We start from the raw sequence: 23,427 nt of genomic DNA on the forward strand, positions 1-23,427 counted from the left end.
CAACATTTGACTTTGAAGCAACTCGAATACCATAAATAAAACAATACAAAGGATTTGGCTTGCAGAATAAGCCGGAAACAAACATATGATAGACCCCATATCGTATCAAGTGTCTGTTGGAAAGATAAAACTAGAGCTACTTGAATTCCCACCTATAAAACTCCCAAAACTTTCTGGTTATGCAATCTGGTGTTGGGGATACAGGGGAAGCAATATATATCTCACCCAAACTAACAATACCTACATCCAAGTTGTATCCATCCGTCAACACATAACCAAGAAACCTTCGGAAATCGTGTACCTCAACCTTCGAAAAGCATCCATTATACGAGTTATGGCAATACTCCCGAACTCCCCAGTACTGGGTGACGTCGAGGTTATCTCACCAACAACTGCATAAAAGAGATTTTCGATGTCGGCAAAACTCAGGTATTCCAGAACTGCAACGATAAAATTGTGACGACAACACCTCGGAGCTCAACTCCCCGGGTCAATGCCACATAATAGACAGGAGGCACCAAGAACAATGTTCTCGTCACAAAACCATCGGAACGATTCCAAGATACCCGCGTGATCCTAATTTTTTTTAGTGAAATTTGAGGAGAGGAAAGACAAAACATCTACGTCAAGAGTCCTCACCAGAGCGACGAAGGGGCCTGAGGAGTAAAAAGAATCCTACTCTCTGATATATATAATCCTAAGACTCAAAATATTTTTTTAGACTCAACAACGGCCAACAATCAAGGGGCTCCTATGGTCGGTCGAGGCTCTGATTACCAACTTGTCACGTCCAATATGCGACCCTATCCTAAAGGAACTTGAAGGTCCCACCAAGGATAGACCCGCATATTGAAACGCTTTTGCAAGGTGGATATCATTACATCAACATTACATAATAGATGGGGATACATACATAAGGCATACAATGCCTCACGAATACAACATCACAATACATAAGAGCATCATCCGACTACGGATGAAACACAAACAGAAACTCAAATGACATCCACCCTACTAGCCCAGGCTGCCGACCTGGAACCTATCCCCTGATTGAAGAAGCAGAAGAAGAACTCAACGCAAGCAAGCATCGCTCTCGCGTCAAGATCATCGCATAAACCTGTACCTGGAACTGTTGTTGTAGTAATCTGTGAGCCACGAGGACTCAGCAATCCCATTACCATGGGTATCAAGACTAGCAAAGCTTAAAGGGAAAGGAAGGGGTAAAGTGGTGAGGTTGCAGCAGCGACTAAGCATATATGGTGGCTAACATATGCAAATAAGAGCGAGAAGAGAGCAAGCGGAACGGTCGTGAAACTAGCAATGATCAAGAAGTGATCCTGAACTCCTACTTACGTCAAACATAACCCAAAGACCGTGTTCACTTCCCGGACTCCGCCGAGAAGAGACCATCACGGCTACACACGCGGTTGATGCGTTTTAATTCGGATCTGGTGTCAAGTTATCTACAACCGGACATTAACAAATTCCCATCTGCCTATAATCGCAGGCACGGCTTTCGAAAGATTATACCCTGCAGGGGTGTCCCAACTTAGCCCATGACAAGCTCTCGCGATCAACGAAGGAATAGACCTTCTCCTAGGAAGATCCGATCAGACTCGGAATCCCGGTTTACAAGACATTTCGACAATGGTAAAACAAGACCAGCAAGACCGCCCGATGCGCCGACAATCCCGATAGGAGCTGCACATATCTCGTTCTCAGGGCAACACCGGATAAGCTAAGCGTACAGGTACCGACATAACCCAAGTTGCCAAGGGATGGTCCCGCACGGTGCTCTAGTTTGGACCAACACTTAGACAAGCACTGGCCCGAGGGGGCTGTAATAAAGATGACCCTTGGGTTAATTACTCTCAAGGGAAAATATAGGTGGTGGTGAGGCAAATGGTAAAACCAAGGTTGGGCCTTGCTGGAGGAGTTTTATTCAAAGTGAACTGTCAAGGGGGTCCCATAAATCACCCGACCGCGTAAGGAACGCAAAATCCGGGAACATAACACCGGTATGATGGAAACTAGGGCGGCAAGAGTGGAACAAAACACCAGGCATAAGGCCGAGCCTTCCAACCTTTACCAAATATATAGATGCATTAATAATATAAGAGATATTGTGATATCCCAACCAAAATCCTGTCCACCATGGAGCAATCTTCAACTTCACCTACAACTAGCAACACTATAAGAGGGCTGAGCAAAGCGGTAACATAGCCAAGCAACGGTTTGCTAGGAAGGGTGTCAAAGGTTAGAGGTTCATGGCAATTTGGGATGGCTTGATAAACAGGTGATAGGTAGCGCATCATAGCGGTAGAACGAAGCAACTAGCATAGCAATGATAGTAGTGAGATCCAGGGTAGCGGTCATCTTGCCTGAAATCCTGCTAGGAAGAAGAACGAGTCCATGAAGAAGACAAACGGGAGTAGTCGAACGAATCCTCACAATCGCAATGTTACCGGAACTAAGAAGCAACACCGGAAAGAAATAAACAACATGGTAAATGCACAAGCATAAACATGGCATGATGCACAAACAAGTATGATGCATGTCCGGTTTAATGAGGCATGGCATGGCAAAGTGCAACAAACAATACTACAAGTTAAGTGGAGCTCAATATGCAACGAGTTACATATTGACGAAACACCACATCCAAGTTATTTGGTTCGCTCTCGTTTAGGTACACAACAATATTAAATGTTGTTAAACATGGCAAGAGGTAAAGCATAATGAAACTACCTATCTAGGCAAATTTAAATGAGGCCGGAAGTAACAAACAACAAGTCCGGAAAATCCCCATATGCAAATTATGGATTTGGTACTGTTCTGCTCTAAACACAATTTTATTGTTGTTAAACAAGAAAATAAAGTGGACCATGTTAATCTAGGCATTTTCCCACCCTATTTACATATAAAGTTTATTAAAATCCGAGCTACGGTTATTTAGTTAAGAAATAAATCATTTTAACATGGCATTATGCAAAATAAACACAAACAGCATGTTAAACATTTTTAACATAGATGAAAGTGGCATATTATTAATCTACACAATTTTCTGAGCATTTTACATGTTGAAATCATTTTTAATATGATGCACGGTTGAGGAGTTATTATATGCATGAACAACAGGGGGTTTTCTGCAAAACTGTAATTCACCGGATAATGTTAAAATCGCTGGACAGGAAAAAAAAAGCAACGGGCCGAATCTAGTCAGCCCACAAGTGCATAGGAGAGGGGCGGGGCTGCTCACCCTGGGCCAAGGCCCGGTCGGCTTGGAGGCGGGCTGGGCCGGACGAGGCCGTGGCCCACGCGGTCAACGGCGAGGAGGGGAGACCGGATCGGGGCGATGCAGGGCGCGGCGGCGGAGAGGGGCCATCTCCGGCGAGGGCAGGCGCGGGGAGGCCGGGACGGGGCCGCAGGTGGCTGGATCCGGTGGTCCTCGACCGGATCAGGTGAAGAGGAGGCCGGGACGACGATCTACACGGCGGCGAGGCTCGGCTCCGGCGGCGGCGCTTGGCATCCCGGGCGGCGGCGGTGCCCTGCGAGGGAGAGAGAGAAGATGAGAGGGCGAGGAGGAAGAAGGACAGGAAGGAGAGGGAAGGAGGAGAGCGGGGCGGGACGGCGCTGACCTGCTGGCTCCGGCGGGGCTGCCGGGTCGCCGGCGGGAGGCGTGAGGCGGCGGTCTCGATCCAGCTCGGGATCGAGCGGGAGGAGGGAGCCAGGGGCTCGTGGGGCGCTCGAGCGGCGAACGGGCTCGGGCGGGCTTCGGCGGGCCCAGATGGGCCTGGCAGGGCCGCGAGGAAGTGGGGATACAGGGGAGGCGACGTGACGGGGCTTGAGTGGCTCCAGGCAGCGGGGACGGCGGCGCTGGCCCGTGCGGTGGCGCCAAGTGGCGAGAGGAGGCTGGGGGGGTGCGGAAATGGAGGTGGCGGCGACGCTGATTCCGAGGAGGAGGGGTGGCTGCGGCTGGGAGGTTTGGCTGCTGCCAAAAATGGAAGGGAAGCTTCCATTTATAGGTGGGGCTAGGGTTAGGAGGGGTTTGGGGCGTTTCGGAGCCTCGGATCGCCATCGGAGGGCTCCGGATCGGAGGAGGGTTTAGGTGGGCTGCAGGTGGGCTGAGAAGAGGGGTTGGGCTGAGAGAAGAGGAGAGAAAGAGAGGCCCGGCGGTAGTTTCGGAGACCGAAACGTCCGACGATTAAACTGGCAACGGTGCCGCTACGGATGACGGTTGGGCTATCAAACGGACTCCGAATGCGATGAAATTTGGCAGGCGGTCTGTCTACACTATAATAAGACCGCATGACAAGTATTTTTATGCCACTTATGAAATTTGGCAGGTGGTCTGTCTACACCATTCCGAGAACATTTTTATGCCACTTATAAAATAATATTTCGGAGGTGCCGCGGGCGCGTGCGAGTGTGGTCGGGCTCAGAACGGACAACGGAGAGGACCGGCGGAACACGAACGGATGCAAGTTTTGAAAAACATGCAGATGAAATGCAGATGATGATATGAGATGAGATGCATAACAAGAACAAAATGCAAAACAACAGATAAAACCCAACCACGAAGGAAATATCATATAACATCTCCGGAAAAGGCAAAAGTTGGAGTTATGAATATGGAAAGTTGTATCCGGGGCGTTACACCCTTCGACTTGCTGCTGCTGCCGGCGCTGGAGAAGAGCCCCATTTTGATGGCTGGGGTGGTTAGAGTTGACTAGGGTTTGCTTGCCGGCGACGGCGGAGCGAGTGTGGCCTAGATGGGGACGGAAACTGGATGAGGACGGCCCCGCCACACGGTCGGTTTAAAAAAGGACGACCGCCGTTGCTGATGCGTGGGCCCAGGGTCATAAATTAAGCTGACCGACGAGGTGACGGGTAGTTGAGCGACCGCCAGGTGGGGCCACGACGCACACCGAGAAGGCGCGCGTTGCGTCCGTTCCACGTCCGTGCCGACGCATTTGGGTCGCAAATGCGTCGGCGCGGACGCGTTTTGGGTTTGGGTCGTCGCGTTGGGTGTCCTCTTTTGTCCGTGTCGACCTAAACGGACGGCGGCGGACGACGCCCCGTTGGAGCTCTTATGAACCCTTCCACTGTACTGCTACTATGTAGCTCAGTGATGACAAAGAAGGTGTACGTTTGTTCAGAAATCCACACAAAATTAGCAAAACCACTGTTTTTCTTTCTCTGCTGTGGAGGATAGATATGCTCCCAAATTCGGCAGTCGTTCATCGTTTCTGTGGACATGGGCAGCGCGCCGCCCTGCACCATCCGACTTGCCAAATATCTCGAGTGACCCCACCTTCTGACCCACGTCCCCTGCTTCCACTGACAACGAGGAGCTCGTCCCCACCAATCCCGTTAACCCCCCTCCCTCTCCGCCGGCTCCGTGCCATATCTCCACGGAACGGATAAGCCACTGAAATCCAAGAAACATCGCAGCTTTCCACTGAGAATGGGCTCATGAGAACGCGGCCCACGAATGGGACCCTCGCATCAGTGAATAATACGTGCACCTCTCGGTGACCGCAGGTTATTTACCCGAACCGGATTAACAGCCCGGCGTGACGGCGAGATACGCAGGTAACGGCGACACCCTTCGCTCCCCGTCTCGGTTCGTCTCGTCCTCTGCCTTCCTCTGTTCCTCATCTCCCCACCTCACTCCGTCCCCTCCCCACCGATTCCTCCACGCGAGGTCCTCGACCTGCTCCCGTCCTCCCGGTCGCGAATCTAGGGTTCGGGGCCCGCCCCCCTGCCTCTCCCATGGCCTCCGCCGCCGCCGAAACCCTCGTCTCGCTCCCCATCGTGCCCCCCTCCCGGTCGCTCCTCCGCCCCCTCCGCAGGCGACCTGCTTACAGAGGCAGCGCCGCGTCGGTCCGCCTGTCTGCCGTGCCGCCCCGGGGCCTCGGGTTCGCCCTCATCCATCGCCGCATTCGCTGCCCGCCGGCGGCGCGTGCCAACGTCGAGCGCGACGGCGACGGCGCCTCCGGGTCGGGAGAGGCCTCGTCCACCGGGGACGGCGACCGCGACGCGGCGGCGGAGCAAGGGAGTGATAGCGCGGGCACGAGCACCCCCAGCGCGGCCGCGACGCCGCCGTCGCCGCCCTCTTCGTCCAAGAGAGGGGAAAACAAGTGGCGCCGGCGGGTGGCTAAGGGCGGCGGTGTTGGCCGATGGTTTTGGGAGCCCATAGTGCAGGGCCGGGAGATGGGGTTCCTCCTGCTACAGCTCGGGTTTGCCATATTCGCCCTCCGCATGCTGCGGCCGGAGATCACGTTGCCTGGCTCAGAGCCCCGGCCGCAGACCACATACATCAGCGTCCCCTACAGCGACTTCCTGGCGAGCATTGATAAGGACCAGGTGAAAAAGGTTGAGGTGGACGGGGTGCACGTTATGTTCCGGCTCCGTCCCGAGGTTGAGGCCAGTGTGGTGGAGCAGCCACAAACACAAGCAGATGGCGTTGCTGATAATGCTGCCATTTCGAGGAGAATCGTCTTCACGACGACACGGCCAGTGGACATTAAGACTCCATATGAGAAGATGGTGGAGAATAGTGTTGAGTTTGGGTCGCCAGATAGGAGGTCCGGCGGCATGCTCAATTCAGCTTTGGTAAGGCATTTCAGCTGAAAATTATCTGTGTTACACCTTACACGTTTGATTATTTTTGCTTGAAAATTGTTGCAGTAATAGCATTTTAGGTCATTAGTGACATGTCAATAGGGAACATGGGAAATATGATTTACTACATATGGTAACGGAAATTGTAGAATTGGAGATGGTGTTTAGTTTTAAAAAAGGAGGAATAATTTGTAATGTTATTTCCTTTAGTATGGTTTGTTTCAGCAATCTAGATTTTATATACGTTAACTAGTTAGATGTGACGTACTGGCAATGAAGGTGAAAAAAAATCAGTGTTTTGTTATGTGTCAATACTTAGAGATGCTCGCAAGAGATATTTAATCAACCCTACAACCGTTGTAGATGCTTAAACAATCTAGCATCCTTTGGTGTTTTGGTTACCCTAAAGTTGAATCCTGGTGCATCTATTTCCTTGTTTTCACGTGCAAAAGGAAGGTTAAACTATTGTCAAGAGTAATGTAGAAGTAGACGCTTCTCTTTGATTTTGTTTCCTGTTAGCAACTATAACTTCATTAATTCTTTCGTTCTCCCAATCCTATGCAGAAAATTAAGTTCCACCATTCTGCTCTGATATCAGTTTGACAAATAGTACAAATTAACAATACTGAGGCTGAGAATCGCAACTCACAAGCATTTTCCTCGGTGTTTTTTTCTACCCTTGCTGGGCCACCACACTTGAATGCTATTGTGTTCAGTAATCATGTGTCGACTGTAGCATAGCAAAAGTCTAGGTAACAAAAACTCTAATCTAGCTTCCTAGTAACTGTACACTCAAGATTTTACCGAACTACTCCCTTTGTAAAGAAATATAAGAGTGTTTAGATCACTAAAGTAGTGATCTAAACGCTCTTATATTTCTTTACGGAGGGAGTACATCTGAACGAGTTAATAATAAGCAGGATGGAGCTGGTGATGGATTTCTTCACATGAAAGAAAGATAAATTGAACCCCAGTTTGATATGTGAACTTATGTACCTAGCCTAATACAGGAATATGCAATCCTTAATTTGATCCGCAAAATAGAAATTTCGCAGACTCCAAATATTGTACCGATGCGTGTTGATAGGCGCAAGGGGTAATCTTGTAAGATGTTTGTGTATGTTTACATCTTTCAGTGTTCATGTCCACGTGTGCAATGTGCAAGTCTCTCTTCAACCTGTGCTTTTGGCCCTAATTACACTCTTATATTGTGCAGGTGGCTCTTATTTATGTTGTATTAATTGCAGTAGTTCTTCAGCGACTGCCAATAAGCTTTTCTCAGGTACTGACGTGTGTATATATTTTTCTACCCCAGTCAACTGGTGAATATGGTCTTCAAATTTGATTTTTTTATAGACATTATTTCTTGTGTATTACCAGCAATCAACAGGCCAGCTGAGGAATCGAAAGAATTTGAACTCTGGTGGGGCAAAAGTTTCAGAAACTGCCGATATAGTTACATTCGCTGATGTGGCTGGAGTTGACGAGGCCAAAGAAGAGTTGGAAGAAATTGTGGTATGGGTTTTATGATGACTTGTTACTGGTAATCTTGTATTCTAGTATGTGCAGTGATGTTCTGGTCTATCTATTGATTGGAGGAAAATAACCTGGTTTTATCTTTTCATTATGTTCAGGAGTTCCTAAGGAACCCAGAAAAATATATTCGTCTTGGTGCACGTCCTCCTCGAGGTGTCTTGTTGGTTAGTTCTGCATTTATTTATAGTAGTGAGTGTTGCTTGGTTATTGCATTTGTTACTTACAGTGCAATTTATACAGGTGGGCCTTCCAGGAACTGGAAAGACACTCCTTGCTAAAGCTGTAGCAGGGGAAGCGGAAGTTCCTTTCATAAGTTGTTCTGCAAGTGAATTTGTGGAGCTATATGTAGGCATGGGAGCAGCTCGAGTACGTGAACTATTTGCTAGGGCCAAAAAGGAATCACCGTCAATTATTTTTATTGATGAGGTAATCTAGCATTTGTGGATATAATTACTTGTTTTCTATTCAGATGCATGCTAACCCTTTGCATTCGGCTGCTCTTTGTAGATTGATGCCGTGGCAAAAAGTCGTGATGGCCGGTACCGTATCGTCAGCAATGATGAGCGTGAGCAGACACTAAATCAACTGCTCACGGTAGGATAATGACAATAGTTTCTTCCTCTTCAGTCTTTACTTCAATGGCACCCTAATCTTTGTTTAGCCATTGTTAATTTTCTCTTTTTTTAGGAAATGGATGGTTTTGATACCAACTCAGCTGTCATTGTACTTGGAGCAACAAACAGGGCAGATGTTTTGGATCCTGCCCTTCGGCGCCCAGGGAGATTTGACCGTGTAGTCACGGTTAGCTTTTATTCTCAACACAAATGTATAACTTGCTTCTTAGTTTGCAGGGGTGACATACATTTTCATGACAGGTTGAAGCTCCCGATAAGTTTGGAAGAGAATCTATCCTGAAAGTTCATGCGAACAGAAAAGAGCTTCCGCTTGGTAAAGATGTAGATCTCAGCGGCATTGCTGCAATGACAACTGGTTTTACAGGGTAACAATTTCTCTTCTAGTTAATCTTTTTAACCATGTACCACTTTCCATTTGACTTGTGTGTACCCTATGCAGGGCAGACCTTGCTAATTTAGTGAATGAAGCTGCTTTGTTGGCTGGTAGATCAAATAAAGAAATAGTGGAAAAGATCGACTTCATCAGCGCTGTTGAGCGCTCTATAGCTGTATGTTTTTCTGTTATCTCAAATCTCGTTCTATTACTTTATTAAAGTAGAATATGATGTGTATGCAGTCCCAACTATATTGTATTCAGCTTCAAGTTATATCTATCTTAGTCCTTAACTGTGCAATGCGCAGAGGATTACATGAAGTGCACCATCTGTAAAACTGTGTTTGTTATGTGGGGTGTTCCGTACAAATGTCGGACTAAACCAAAATCTGATTATAATCAACTTAGGACCAAGTTGTATTTGTGCAGGATTGAATCCCGGGTGGAGGTGTGTTCCTGTTTGTTTCTGATTGAGTCTTTACTTTCCTTGTGTTAAAATTGATCATCTCCTATATAGGAGCAGGAGTGTGTACTAGGACTTCAGGAAATAATTCAGTAGTTCTGGAATCCCTAATCTCCTTCTCTCCTCCTGAATCCCCCCTACCCTTCTCTACCAGCGCCGGCCACAGGGCCAAAGCAGCAGCCGGTAGGGCCGCGCTCCCCCTGGCCATGGAACTGCACTAAGGACCAGAGGCTCTTCCAGTCCTGCGGGTCTTTTTGGGTTCTGTCTCGGTTAAAAACGGCAGTTAATGATAACACACGTAAAGAATATTCAAAATTGTGTCCAGAAGTGATTTTTATATGCAAACTGCCCCCTTAGAGTATGCAATCAAGCAAACAGTGCATTTTGTCTGTTAAATGCTTAACTCATGTATGGTGAATTTGTATCTATTCAGAGCATCTACAGCCGGGCTTGGCAAATCTGACCCCCTATATGTCTGCAGACGCGCCCACGCCCGCGGGCGCATCCGGACGGACCCTCATATTTCCCTTCCAGCATTCACATATCTCAAATCCGGACTCTCAAATCCATGCACGTCGATCATAAAAGACAATGTCGCATGTAAATAACAAATGTTTGTATGGAGCATATATAGCATTTACATAAAATTTATTTTGAGTGCACAACTCAAGCATTAGCTCCTTGGTTTCTATTGTGGGTCCACATGTGCTCCACAAGATCATTCAGTAGCTGCGTGTGCACCTGATGATCTCGAAGATTCTGATGCATCTGCAGAAAGTTCATAAGCTGAGCCACATCTTGATCTTCTGGGATTTCAACTTGTTCTCCAGGTGCTCCACAAGATCATTCAGTAGCTGCGTGTGCACCTGATGTCCTCTTGCATGCTCATGAGCATGATCATGTCCACTTCTTCGTCCGAATCCGAGGAATCGAAGAACTCATCTTGTATCATTTGATCAAGCTCCGTCGGTTCATACTCCTCGTCAGACGAAGCATCGGAATCCATCGTTTTCCTAATAAAATCACAAAAAATCCGGTCGGACAATGTGTCGAACACATCAAGTGCAAGGTGGAGCCAGAGAGTTGCCGGCCGTACCGCGGTGACGTCCTGGCCGGCGACGACGTCCCCCGCGGCGAGGACGGGAGAGAGGACTGCTCTGCCGGAGCTGGCGGCGCAGAGGCTAGGATTGGCTGCGGAGCGGGCGCGTGGCGGAGCTGCGAGACGGACGGTGCGGAGGAGGAAGAGAGGAGATATCAAATGGATCCGGCAGGTCTTGGGGGTGGATTTGGTGCAATTTGCGGTGGGGTCGGGCTGTCGGGTCCGACGTGGCGGGCGTGCCCATATCCGCCCCATATTTGGGCTGGATATGAGGGGTGCCGGTCAGCCCGGGCTTTTGTGGCCCGTTTGAGGGGGCTGTCTGGGTCGAAAAATCGTGACCGGTCAGTGACCGGGTGGCCCGCCCCGGCGTATGAGGCAGGTTTGGGGCGCCCAGCTGTAGATGCTTTCACATCAATGCTGGTTTCGTGATAGATTTTTTTGGGAGGAAAATATATTTGGTGGCACCCAAATATCACTTTGGTGGGGGAGTGGAGGTGCAATCCCACCACCTGGGTTCTAGTCTCCGTGGACTCAGTTTAAGGGGTCTCTGCAGTTTCCTTAAAGGAAAGCATTAGTTTAGTTCTTGGCACTAAACTTCTCCAGTACACTTTTTAGCATAAAACTCTAACCTCCCCATAACTAGCATTCTGTCCTGTGCATTCAGCGTGTTTACAATAATGTTTTCCTAGCCAAAACATGTACGACATACAGGTCCTTTATGTAGGACAACCAACTTGATCCACAAGTCGGATCTGAATACAAACTCAGCATGTACCAAAGATAATTAAGATTTAAGACCTTTCCTAATCTAGCAGGTTTCCTGTCCATGTACGTCACATGCACATATCATGCTGCATGACTGCATCTACTGCTAGTCGTATCCTTATTCCTTAAGGGATACTAGCTGTACAAAACTAATCATCTCTATTGTATGACTTCTGCCCTCAGGGCATGGCTTTGCTGTTGTTCTTTGCTCTATTTTGATATTGCCGTGAGAGATAGATGTTCCTGTTATTAGTCATTATAGTTCTCTATGCTACTGTGATGTTAACTGTGAAGTCTATTTCTTAGGGCATAGAGAAAAAACATGTAAAGCTGAAGGGCAATGAAAAGGCTGTTGTTGCACGGCATGAAGTTGGTCATGCAGTTGTGGGAACTGCTGTAGCAAATCTGTTGCCAGGCCAGCCACGTGTGGAGGTTTGAATTGAAACAATTATTGATAAGAACAGTCAGGATAATTATAAATTGGTCTTACTTTCTTTCACTGTTTATTTTCCCAGAAATTGAGTATACTGCCGAGGTCAGGAGGTGCATTAGGCTTTACATACACTCCTCCCACGACAGAAGATAGATATTTGCTCTTTGTTGATGAACTGCGTGGACGTCTGGTAACGCTTCTGGGTGGGCGGGCAGCAGAGGAAATAGTTCTAGCAGGACGGGTTTCTACTGGGGCACTTGATGACATCAGGCGTGCAACTGACATGGCTTACAAAGCCGTGGCAGAGTATGGTCTTAATCAGCGCATAGGCCCAATATCACTAGCTACATTGTCAAATGGTGGGCTAGATGATTCTGGAGGCTCTCCATTTGGAAGGGACCAGGTCTGTCTCAAAGTCCTTTCAATTGCAGATCGAACTATTAAGCTGCCTACTAAGCTCACATTGTAAAACTAATGACAGGGCCATCTGGTTGATCTTGTCCAAGGGGAAGTAAAAGCACTTCTACAGTCAGCACTTGAAGTTGCTCTTTCAGTTATTCGTGCTAATCCAGCAGTTTTGGAAGGACTTGGAGCATATTTAGAAGGTAATTTGACATATTATCTTACGTTTTTTACGGTGCACTTTTCTTCATGAGCTATGCATCACAAAGGCTGAAATTGAAATTATTTGATGTGTGGTATGTCTAACTGCTCATCTCTATGCTCCTTCAGAGAATGAAAAGGTTGAAGGCGAGGAACTACAAGAGTGGCTTAAGTCTGTCGTTGCCTCAGAAGAATTGACCTCTTTTATTACAGGAAAGCAAGAACATGTTCTTCAGCTGGAAGTAGGCCCCTAGCATCAGGAGTATAAATTGGAGTTTTAGACTTAATTAATTTAACCTAGCGCCAACCGCTAAAATTCTGTAAATCCAGAGGGATTCAATGAAAGTCCACATGCCCAAGTGATGCTGTATATATATATGGTCGCGGTTGCCCTTGACTCGAGGAAGTCCAGAAGTGATTATCGAGTTCTAACCTCCACAATATTGTAAGTCCATCTGTTTGCTCCTTTGCTCTACAATGTTGTTATAGGGATTAGGCGGGTGGTGCACATGTAAAAGAACATTCTTTTTTCTTCATACATTCTTTTCTTTCAGCCCTCCCAGTGAAAGGTTCATGTTACATGTCATCAAATATTAATAGAAATAATTCATATACGGTTTGCATACAATATTCCTTGCCTCGGTATACTCGAACTGTCCATCTGCATTACTTGATTCATCTACCTGCGTCGGCTGTTATTTTGCTGAGCAGAATTGTTCACTTCTCAGCATTTACGAGGTGCACTAATGCGAAATGATATTTCCCCCTGCGCTTTCTGAACTCCGAAATGCTTTGTTTCTTCTCATAGAAAGAAGTCCCTTGGTGATGGGCATCTGAGGTTTTTTGATAGGAGATTCTCCGGTTTCTGTCTAGCCAGTCCATGTTGAATCGGTCATGGAACTGGAAGATATATGTACTAGAAAAACAAATTGCGATTGGTGTGTGGAACGACTATAGTTAGTTTGTAACTGAAGTGTTCTTAAAAAACACTGATAACATGTCAAAACACTTATTTTTTAATTAGATGTAGATTCCAAAAGGCAAGGGTAGTGAAAACAGATTAGCAAACGACCAACATGGCATGCATCATTTGTACTGCTGGGCGCTGGCATCTGCTGCTATTCTCACACTTACCTTTCGTTTGGCGTCTTCTAGATAGTTCTTGACTTTTGATCGGCCCCAGCTAAAAAAAAGGTTATGGCTGAGCAAAGAATAAGGGGTACGGATTCAAATTTAGGACTCAGGGAGGGAGCTAGATTGCTGGCTTCTCGGAGGCTGAACTCCACGTGCACAATCTAGTGCAAAGAGCAATCCAATCCAATGGTCAGAAGGCAGAAGTGTAAGGATTTGCCAACTTTCCACCATTGGACTGAGTGCATAGTGCATCCAGCGGCTCACGTTTTGAGTTAGTCCCACACTATATAGGATTATAGTAGATTTGTAACTGAAGTGCTCTTAGATAACATGTCAAAATACTCGCATTTTCCCCCACTTAGATGTAGCCTCCAAAAGGTCACGCGTAGCGAGAACAGATTAGCAAACGACCAACATATCATGCATCATTTGTACCGCTGGCATCTGCTGCTATTCTCACACTTACCTTTCGTTTGCCGTCTTCTAGATAGTTCTCAGACTTTTGAGAGGCCCCAGTTATATAGGATTATAGATTTTCTTTTTGTCTGAAACTCGGCGATTATAGATACTCCCTCCGTCTAGGTGTGTAAGTCATCTTATGAAAATCAAATATTCTCAAAACACTTAGGCGCGGTGCATTAAATTCTACCTTGTTTCTTGTTTCTTGACATATCAACCAATAAAAGATGTGGGGTGTGCATGGTTTTAATGACTTGAGACTACCAAACACGACATGCAGTGGTTAGTTCATTGCATGCAATGCTATTAATTAGCAAATGAACATTAAGTACTCTCGTTTTCCCTTTCTCTTTGGTCACGGTGCACAACCTAAGATGACTTGTTCACCTAGACGGAGGGAGTATATGAATTCCACCAATAATTACGTCAGTACACATAGGGGAGATGGAACCACAACGATTGCAGCGGTAGAGATGTTGACATCAACTGGTTGGACGTGCAGATACTTCCAAGAGGCCGCAGGCCGGTATCCGCGACGGTATCCGTCCTTTCTCCTCATCTACTCTGTTTTGGTTTTGGCGAAGTTCTGAAGCGCGAAGGCCATGGCCACCAGCAGGAGGGGCAGGGCGAGCTGCAGCACCGTTAGCCAGACGCCCTGGCCCGTGCTCGCGCGTGGCGCCGGAGCCGCCGCTGCCCCCTTGGCGGGGAGGACGGCGTGTGCGAGCTTGGCCGGGATGGTGGCGGCGTCGACCTCCCCGATGCAGTACTGCGGCATCAGCTCCTTGGCGGCGTCCGAGTGGCCGATGTCCTCGAAGTCGGCCGTCGCGTCCTTGCCTGCACGCCCGCCCAGGACATGCCAAATCACTCCCGGCCACAACAAGGAGAACGATCTGCGAAAGCACGCGAGAGAAGGGGAGGGGAGGGCTCACCGGTGCACGCCAGCAGGACCTCGTCGCCGCCCGGGTGCTCCTCCATGAAGGGCGTCACGTCGTACACCTGGCAGCGAGCAGAGGTAAAGCATGGCCGGCCAGATGACCCAAATCATGTGCGTCGACACAAAATTCATCTGAAGTCTACAGTGGAGTGGTGATGGGTAGATGCAAGAAGGGTTTATGACAAACTGACCTTGCCGGAGATGATGAGCCAGCAATCCTTGCGCTGGCTGTGCTTCCGCACCTCTTGGAACGAGTACACCTTCCCTCCCCCCGCCATCGCAAGCAGCCTGTGCTTCCTTGCCTCGGAAGCCGAGCCTCCAGGAACGAACAGAACCAGATCGAAGGAACCGGATGGAGTACTTTGGTCTGGGAACTTGTGAATGACGAGCAGTTCAGGCACCTGCTGCAGTGTATTTATACGCGAGCCGTGCGTGTTGGACTGCACGGGCGGTGTCTGCTTGAGCTGCCCACCGTTTCGGGCCGGCTGCTGGCTGATATAGACAAAACGAGCGGGCGATGATGGACTGGACGCCGGGTCAAAATAAAATATAGATGGGCTGGACCTGGACGGACGCAGTGCGGTCTCGTCACGTGTGGATGACCTGCCGTTTGGTGTTTGACCCTGGCAGCACGGCAAGTCTCTAGCGGAGACAATTCGGCTCCGGTGCACAAGACTGGCGATCGAAATCAACCAAAGTCATCAGCGCTGTGATGGGAAAATCTCTCAGTAATTTCATGGCTCGTCACCGTTAACTCTACCGCGCGCACACGGTCACACTTTTTCATTATCTTAATTCCCATGGTTTACGCGGCAAGAGCAGATCAGATCAACCCCGCTTCAAAAGGGAAGGGGAAGACCGACCGATCGATCTCGGTCTGCTTTGATGTATATGGTCAGGGGTGTTTTCACGGGCGATCCAACAAAGTAGTACTATGATGGTGCGGGCACCCGTCAAAAAAGTGTAGTGATGCAGGCAGCCCCCCTGCAAAAAAAAAAAAGATGCAGGCAGCCGATGGGCGCGTAGACGCAATGTTTGGACGTGAGCGCGACCTCAGGAGCGTCATCAGGCGCAGCATCCAGGCCAGGGGGAGTTGGTGAAGCCATAGCAGTCACAGGCGCGGAGGAGGAAGCTTGAACAAGAGTGGTCTTGATGCTGTCCATGGTGAGCGACGGCTGCACCTTGGACACTCTGGAAGCCGTGCCGCAGAGCCATCCCAAAGCCGAGCTCACAGGGGTAATCTCGATGATGTCGCTGGAGGTAGTGCGTGGGGAAGGCGACAGGGAGCGACCACAGACCATCTTGCGAGCTCCAGCCGAGCGATCCCATGAGCTGCCTTCTGCGCGGCGCCTGTCGTCTCGGCCAAGGTCCCCGCCACGCTCCTCGCGACGCGAACCATGGCGGTCATCATCAGCCCTACGCACGGGGGCGTGAGAGCGGCTCCGAAAGAAACGGTCGCGCCAGGAAGACCGTGAACGATCATTGTCGCGGCCTCTGTTTCCATGAAAAACTGCAATCAACCATAATCCTTCAAGCTTATTACAGTTTATGGCTCTACTCGCAACAATCTCAAAGATGCTTTCTTCCTTGAGCTAAACTCTCAAAAGCCTCATGTAGGAACCAAGTGGCTGGTTAATGGTGATTTCAACCAAATCTACAGGGCTAGAGATAAAAACCGTGCAAATGTGAATCGTTCTCGTCTTGTGAGATTCCGCAACGCACTCAACTCCTGCGAGCTAAAGGAAATCCCCTTGCAGAATAGAAAATTCACTTGGAGTAACGAGCAAAATGATCCAACGATGAGCAAGCTTGATGGTTTCTTCTGTAACGAAGAGTGGGATGTCGTTTTCCCTACTCACATTCTCCAAGCCCTATCATCTTCGCTCTTGGATCACTGCCCTCTCTTGCTTGCCAATGCATCTGGACCGAAGAGACCCAAATCATTTCGTTTCGAGAACCACTGGATCAAGATGCCTGGGTTCCAACAGGTTGTTAGTGACTCCTGGAATGAGGATTCCCCCCATGGTGAGCCCTATCAACGGCTTTTCCATAAGCTTAAGAGAACTAGTAGGAGGCTGCGTTCTTGGAGCAAACAATTGTTCGCTGCTTCTAGAATTCAACTCCATATGGCCCTGGAAATCATCCTACACCTAGATATGGCACAAGAACGTAGAGAACTTTCTCCCGATGAGAGGGACCTCAGAAAGAGACTAAAGAGGAAGGTCATTGGCTTGGCGGTCTTGGAGAAGGCTAGAAAGCGTCAAAATTCCAGAGTTACCAATCTTAAGGTAGGAGATGCCAACACTCGCTACTTCCATCTCCGTGTCAACCACAGAAGGAGGAAGAACTTCATACAACGCCTGAAAAACAATAACGGTTGGGCTACAGAACATGCTCACAAAGAGGACATCGTGCACCGACACTTCAAAAACATTGCCAAAAAGCCCCCCTCGCGTAACATAGACTTCAATTGGGGGCTTCTGCATACCCCTGATTGTGATCTTCATGAGTTGGACAACGCCATCACAGAGGAGGAGGTGAAGGCTGCTGTGTTCTCCATGCGAGGAGACAAAGCCCCTGGACCGGATGGTTTCTCCGGTGCGTTCTTTAAGGCATGTTGGAGCATCATCAAGGCGGACATTATGTGTGCCATCAATCATTTCTCTGATCTACATGCACCCCATTTCCACTGGTTGAATTCGGCAGATGTTGCTTTGATCCCTAAGAAGGATGGTGCTGATGACATCACAGATTTTCGCCCCATCAGTCTTATCCATTTCATTGCCAAGATTATTTCCAAAGTGATGTCCAACCGCCTTGCGCCACACATGAATGACCTTGTCTCGCAGGCTCAGAGTACTTTCATAAAAAACGATGCATTCATGATAATTCCATGTATGTTCGCAACCTAGCGAAACGCCTGCACCGCAAAAAGACCCCGGCACTCCTATTCAAACTCGACATCAAAAAAGCATTCGACTCGGTTAGATGGGACTTCCTCCTCGACTTGCTCAACCACCTTGGGTTCCCTCCGAGGTTCAGGGGCTGGATCTCGACTTTGCTTTCTTCAGCGTCCTCTCGTATTCTCCTTAATGGGGTTCCAGGGGCCCCCATCAAGCACGGATGTGGTCTGAGGCAAGGGGATCTGCTTTCCCCTCTCCTATTCGTGCTTGCGATTGATCCGCTACACCTAATCCTCCAGAAGGCCACCGCCCAAGGAAAACTCCATCCCCTCGATGGTCAGGCTATGTCAATTCGGGCCTCCCTCTACGCGGACGACACAGCTGTTTTCCTTGCCCCCATCAAGTCGGATGTTGAGTTCTTTGCCCGCACCCTAAAGAGTTTTGGGGAAGTCACTAGCTTGGTCACGAACTGTACCAAAAGCTTGGTTGCTCCTATTCGTTGTGAGAACCTGGACCTGGTGGACATCTTACACTCTTTCCCGGCCAGCCGTACCTCCTTCCCAATGAAGTATTTGGGCCTACCTCTCTCGGTCAAGAATTTGAAGAGAATCCACTATCAACCGCTTGAAGACAAGATCGCAGCCCAATTGACACCGTGGATGGGTAAACACGTTGCCTCTCCAGGACATGTTGTGTTGGTCAAATCCGTGCTTACGGCCATTGCTATCTATTATATGACGACGCTGAACCTCCCAGTTGAGGTGATGAACAAGATTGATGCTCTCCGACGGGCATTCTTGTGGGCTGGATGTGACAAAGTCACTGGAGGAAAATGCAAGATTAATTGGGAGCAAGTGTGCAAGTCAAAACTTCATGGTGGCCTTGGCATTCTCAATCTGAAAAAGTTTGCATCTGCTCTGCGCATTTGTTGGCTCTGGGGTGAGTGGCTTACTCCGATCAAGCCTTGGGTGGGATTAGGGACGCCATGCGACCGACAGGATAGAGACATCTTTGCGGCCTCCACAAAAGTCGTCGTGGGCGATGGTACACGTGCCATTTTTTGGGAGTCTGCTTGGCTTGATGGTTTGCGACCCAAGGACATTGCACCAAATTTTTTTGAGCTGTCACAAAGAAGAAATTGCTCGGTCCAGAAAGCGCTTCTCAACAATTTTTGGGTGTCTCAGGTGAAGACCTCTCAGGGCATGACTGTTGACCATCTTCATGAGTTCGTCAACCTATGGGAGAAGCTATCTCATGTTCAGCTAATACCTGACATGCCTGACTCCATCATTTGGAAGCTCACCAAGGATGGTCACTATTCTGCAGCAACGGCTTACAGTGCGCAGTTTCTCGGTTTAGTCGACTCGGACTTGCCTCAAATTGTTTGGACAACTTGCCCCCCCCCCCCAAAAAAATGCAAGTTTTTCGCTTGGCTAGTCATCAACAATAGAATCTGGACGGCAGACCGGCTTCAGAAGCGAGGGTGGCCTAATTGCAACATGTGCCCCCTGTGCAAGCAAGTCCAGGAATCGGCGGCTCATCTGCTTTTCAAATGCCGCTACACGGTTAGAGTATGGAACATGATTAAAGCGTGGCTTGGCCTTCATGACATTTACCCGCAGAACTGGGCCATGGTTGACACGGTGAAGAATTGGTGGAGCGCCAACGCTTCCAACACGACGCAATCTCGACGACCGTTTACCTGCCTTATGCTGCTCGTCTCATGGGAAATTTGGAAAGAGCAAAATGCTAGGGTATTTCGTAATGTCGCAGTGCCTGTTGGGGTTTTAGTAGCTAGAATCAAAGACGAGATGGCGCTATGGTGTCTGGCCGGTGCGAAACATTTGTGTAATATCATGCCGCGAGATTGATACGTTGTATTTGGCCTTTGGCCAAACCCCTAATACTCCTTATTCAATGAAAATGGCAAATCTTTTGCCTTGTTTCATAAAAAAATGTTTCTCTACTACTATTAAAAGAGCAAACATGAGTTTTCCTATGAACACACCGTGAAGTGCACACAGAGAAACCCCGAACGTCCGATCTAGCAAGCTAAATCACATCCAACTGCCCACGTTACATCTGTGAGTTCAACGGTTGAGATGAAATGTTCTGCCGGCAGACCTGCCCTCGCACGTCATGCCAGCCGACCCAACACCCAACGATCACTATATCCCAGGAGCAAATTTGGAGCAGTTTCCTTATTTTCTTGATGGTGATTAACTGATGACCCTGTATGCAAGGAAAACAATTAAAGCTTGAGACATTAACGGAGCTATGCATGCAGCCCTTCAGCCCAAACATTGCGCAGATTTGTTTTAAATCCCGATGCCACCTTCCACCTGGGGTCCCGGGGCGTGTCCGCTTCCGATCATCGGCAAGCTCCTCGACATCGTAGTCAAGCTGCCGCCCGTATCCCTAGGGCGCCTCGTCGAACGGTACGGCTTGCTAATGACACACTGGCTGGGCACGATCGTCGTGAACGTCGCCTCCTCCGCGGCCACGGCCCGAGATGGACGTCGAACACTTGTTGTCGTCCATACGGCTTCACGGGGACGTGTTGCAGCCGCAGCTGCAGGACGCTGTCCTCGGCATGCTCCGCGGCGTCCGGCCTGCCCGTGGAGGCCGGCCATCGTCGGCCACCTGGTGTTCGCGTCCATGATGGACCTACAGTGGCGCGTCATGTTGTCTGCCACCGCTGGGGACATGGACGCACGCGGCGTGGCCGCCGGCGAACAACGCTACACGTGTGCCTGCGGCGCGGAGCCCCTGCCGGTTCGAGATCCACACTGGTCTTTTCACCGCCGTCGAAGTGCTCCCTGCTGCCAGTCCGCCCTCCTCCACCACCACTATCTCCTCGGCAAAGGGGCCGCTCCATCCATCGGTGCTTAGAAGGTAGCGACCATGCCATCTTTCTCCCTCTCAATCCTTCTTTCTGTTGTTTGTGCATTGGACATTCAATAAACACACGATAGCACGGAGGTCTCTGCACGAGAGCACGACAGCGGGTTCAGATAAGCACTCTTGCCTCTGTCATGTCCCTCGCTTAATGTGCTCCTCATGTATTTGTTGTCTCCAGCGGCCGCTGTAGGGCAGGCGCGGCAAGAACGGTTGAGGGAGCGGGGTCGGTTGCCGAAGGGGGTGCGGCGGCCCAAGGTCGACGACAAGCGGAAGGGCACACACGGGTGATGGACTGAGTCTACCCCACAATCTCTATCTCCGATTTTGTCTCGCGTCGGCACGGCGTCAGCTGGCCTTTGTGGCAGAAGTGCAGAACCAGCCATCTTCCCAGGGCTAAGAATGTTTAAGTTGCGTATTCAGCGGAGGCGTGTGTATGTGCACCGGGAACGAGTCAGATGTTCTACACAGTTGTAGTTTGTTGCTGCTCCCTGGTGCTGCCGGTTAAACATGTGTAGTTTCCAGAATGTGTTGAATAGCTCATGATGGATCTATGTGTGTGTTGAATCGATGCTTGTGTGGTGTTTGATACTTGAGTCATGGCCTTTGATATGAACACTACAGCGTCTAGAATATTATCCAGCGCGGATGCTACTAAACTCGAACCAACTGAGTCGAGCAAGGAGAGTTTAATCAAGGATGCTGGTAAAATTATGAATTGTCCAAATATATTGCACACTGGCAGAGATGGCAAGAAACGTATGATATGCGGACCAGGTATTGGTGCTGCGAAGATGGGCGCACATCAAGCTGGTTATTTGGACTATAAATTGATGCATGGATGTGTTACGAGTCTTGTACGTGCACCTGCACAAGGCAATATGAGAGAATCAAGATTGATTTATAGAGAGAAAAACAATCAGCAGAAGCCTTGTGAGCCACGCCCATACATAAAGCCAATATGTCAATTTGGTTTGATAAATAAAAAGAAGTTAGATCCTTTCCAAGAAGTATATGCTCATCACGGCAAGAAACCTGAGGTTATGGAGGAACCCGTACGTGCCAAGGTGCATCCTAATTTTCGTACACCTCCTGGATGGATTAGGATTGGCACCATAGTGCTACACGTTTAGGTCTGCATGGATTTAATCACGCCATTTCCTTCCTTCACGTGGTTGTTACCTTTTTAAGCTAGCAGGTAGGAGTAGATATATTTTGTTAGGTAGTGCACTTGAGGTTAGTTATATACCAGATCACGTTTGTATTTTTTCTTCCTTAGAGATAGGCCGAGCTGGTTGCAGCGTGAGCCATATAAAGGCTGGCTTCGGCCGATGTGAAGGGGGGAGTTTTGAGTTTTATTCCGGGTATGAGATATACAGAAAAACGTCCGAGTTACGGGCGACCATATCTTGTGTATTATCTGTGATTTTTCCATCGTGAAAATTTACTAGCAACGGAGGGTTGATCATCACATCGACGCCTACGTGCTGATCCGAGGGGGTCATTATTTTCGTTTGTGTATTTTTGTACACAGGTGAAAATTGTTCTTGGAGGTTACGAGGAGGAACAGGGAGACGAGGTGTTGATCGAGTATCGTCGTGAAAGATCGAGCCATCTACGCGCACGAATTAGCATCTTGGTAGTCCGTGCCTCATCAGCCTTGTTCAGAAGTGGAGTTGTTTGATGCATTGCTGCTGGCGTGTTGTGTGATCGATGCACTTTCAAAGAAATATGTATTTTGGTCTCTCATTGGGCACAGTCGAGTGGCAATTACAAGCACACGGAAGATGATGTTCTACTTGATGCACTCTGCAAAGAAAAGAAGGTTCATACACTTCGCAACAAAAAAAGGTCATTGGTCTGATATATGCACACGACATATGCAGTGATATTGTGGAGAATGTGTTGTTGTGCTGATGTTTTGAGCTACTCTGCATTTTTTTAGCTGTCGTGCAGGAACTATAATCTATTGTGCAGAATATTTCTTCAGAAAATGTGTTATTGTGCAGAATATTTCTTCAGAGAATGTGTTATTGTGCAGAAACTACATCAAAGCGTCAGACGAGAAGATCCGTGAACTCATCGCTCATCTACATCGCATTGGGTGATAGTATGTTGTATGTTTCCTGGTCTGCGTGCTATCTCAATGTATTTCTGTCAAGAAACACATTTTGATACTTTAGAGGCATGCCATATATCTCTAACAAGATTCAGGTATTATGGATATTGTACATATTCAGGTCCTTCAAACAGTCTATTGTGCGTCGAAGGTCGCGTTCAGCACAGACAAAATTCCACCCAGCCTCGGTGGTATGTGTGCTTCGATCTATTTTCATGTTATTTTCTTGGGCACTTGACAAACGCTTCACAAATTAAACTCCTGTTAATATACACAACTCTGTAAGATGTTTCTACCTGTCTATAATGTACTTGCAGTCTGACATACATTGCCAATTTGTATTGTTTGTAAGCACAAGCAAAAATTATGTGTATCAATCGTATATTTTACTGAAGCTACTAAATTTGACCTGTACTGAATTTTGCTAAAAATATAAATTCAAAATTCTA

The 23,427-nt window shown here is 48.3% G+C and overlaps 2 protein-coding genes across 2 annotated transcripts; one reads left to right on the forward strand and one right to left on the reverse strand.

The window, feature by feature from the left end:
• The first annotated feature begins 5,613 nt into the window (after positions 1-5,613).
• Positions 5,614-13,159, forward strand: LOC119320479 (ATP-dependent zinc metalloprotease FTSH 7, chloroplastic). The gene is made up of 13 exons (XM_037594555.1): positions 5,614-6,615; positions 7,841-7,906; positions 8,005-8,139; positions 8,259-8,324; positions 8,401-8,586; positions 8,668-8,754; positions 8,848-8,961; positions 9,036-9,160; positions 9,235-9,343; positions 11,802-11,927; positions 12,011-12,331; positions 12,410-12,533; positions 12,661-13,159. Exons 1-13 carry the CDS (start codon positions 5,773-5,775, stop codon positions 12,783-12,785), a joined length of 2,427 nt encoding a protein of 808 aa, XP_037450452.1. The 5' UTR covers positions 5,614-5,772; the 3' UTR covers positions 12,786-13,159.
• A 1,248-nt stretch (positions 13,160-14,407) lies between these two features.
• Positions 14,408-15,530, reverse strand: LOC119326018 (cytochrome b5-like). Its single transcript, XM_037599728.1, has 3 exons — positions 15,250-15,530; positions 15,054-15,120; positions 14,408-14,958 (listed from the first exon to the last, which is right to left on the reverse strand). Exons 1-3 carry the CDS (start codon positions 15,334-15,336, stop codon positions 14,684-14,686), a joined length of 429 nt encoding a protein of 142 aa, XP_037455625.1. The 5' UTR covers positions 15,337-15,530; the 3' UTR covers positions 14,408-14,683.
• Positions 15,531-23,427: the final 7,897 nt, after the last annotated feature.

This window comes from Triticum dicoccoides, chromosome 6B (assembly GCF_002162155.2).
Source record: "Triticum dicoccoides isolate Atlit2015 ecotype Zavitan chromosome 6B, WEW_v2.0, whole genome shotgun sequence".
Lineage (NCBI taxonomy): Eukaryota > Viridiplantae > Streptophyta > Magnoliopsida > Poales > Poaceae > Triticum > Triticum dicoccoides.

Bases quoted from the DNA above. Each gene is read 5' to 3' on its own strand.
- LOC119320479 (XM_037594555.1), top strand. From the start codon at position 5,773: ATGGCCTCCGCCGCCGCCGAAACCCTCGTCTCGCTCCCCATCGTGCCC. The intron at 6,616-7,840 runs GTAAGGCATTTC...TATATTGTGCAG, and splicing joins GCATGCTCAATTCAGCTTTG to GTGGCTCTTATTTATGTTGT. The intron at 9,344-11,801 runs GTATGTTTTTCT...TCTATTTCTTAG, and splicing joins CTGTTGAGCGCTCTATAGCT to GGCATAGAGAAAAAACATGT.
- LOC119326018 (XM_037599728.1), bottom strand. From the start codon at position 15,336: ATGGCGGGGGGAGGGAAGGTGTACTCGTTCCAAGAGGTGCGGAAGCAC. The intron at 15,121-15,249 runs GTCAGTTTGTCA...GCTCGCTGCCAG, and splicing joins GGCTCATCATCTCCGGCAAG to GTGTACGACGTGACGCCCTT. The intron at 14,959-15,053 runs GTGAGCCCTCCC...GCGGGCGTGCAG, and splicing joins GGTCCTGCTGGCGTGCACCG to GCAAGGACGCGACGGCCGAC.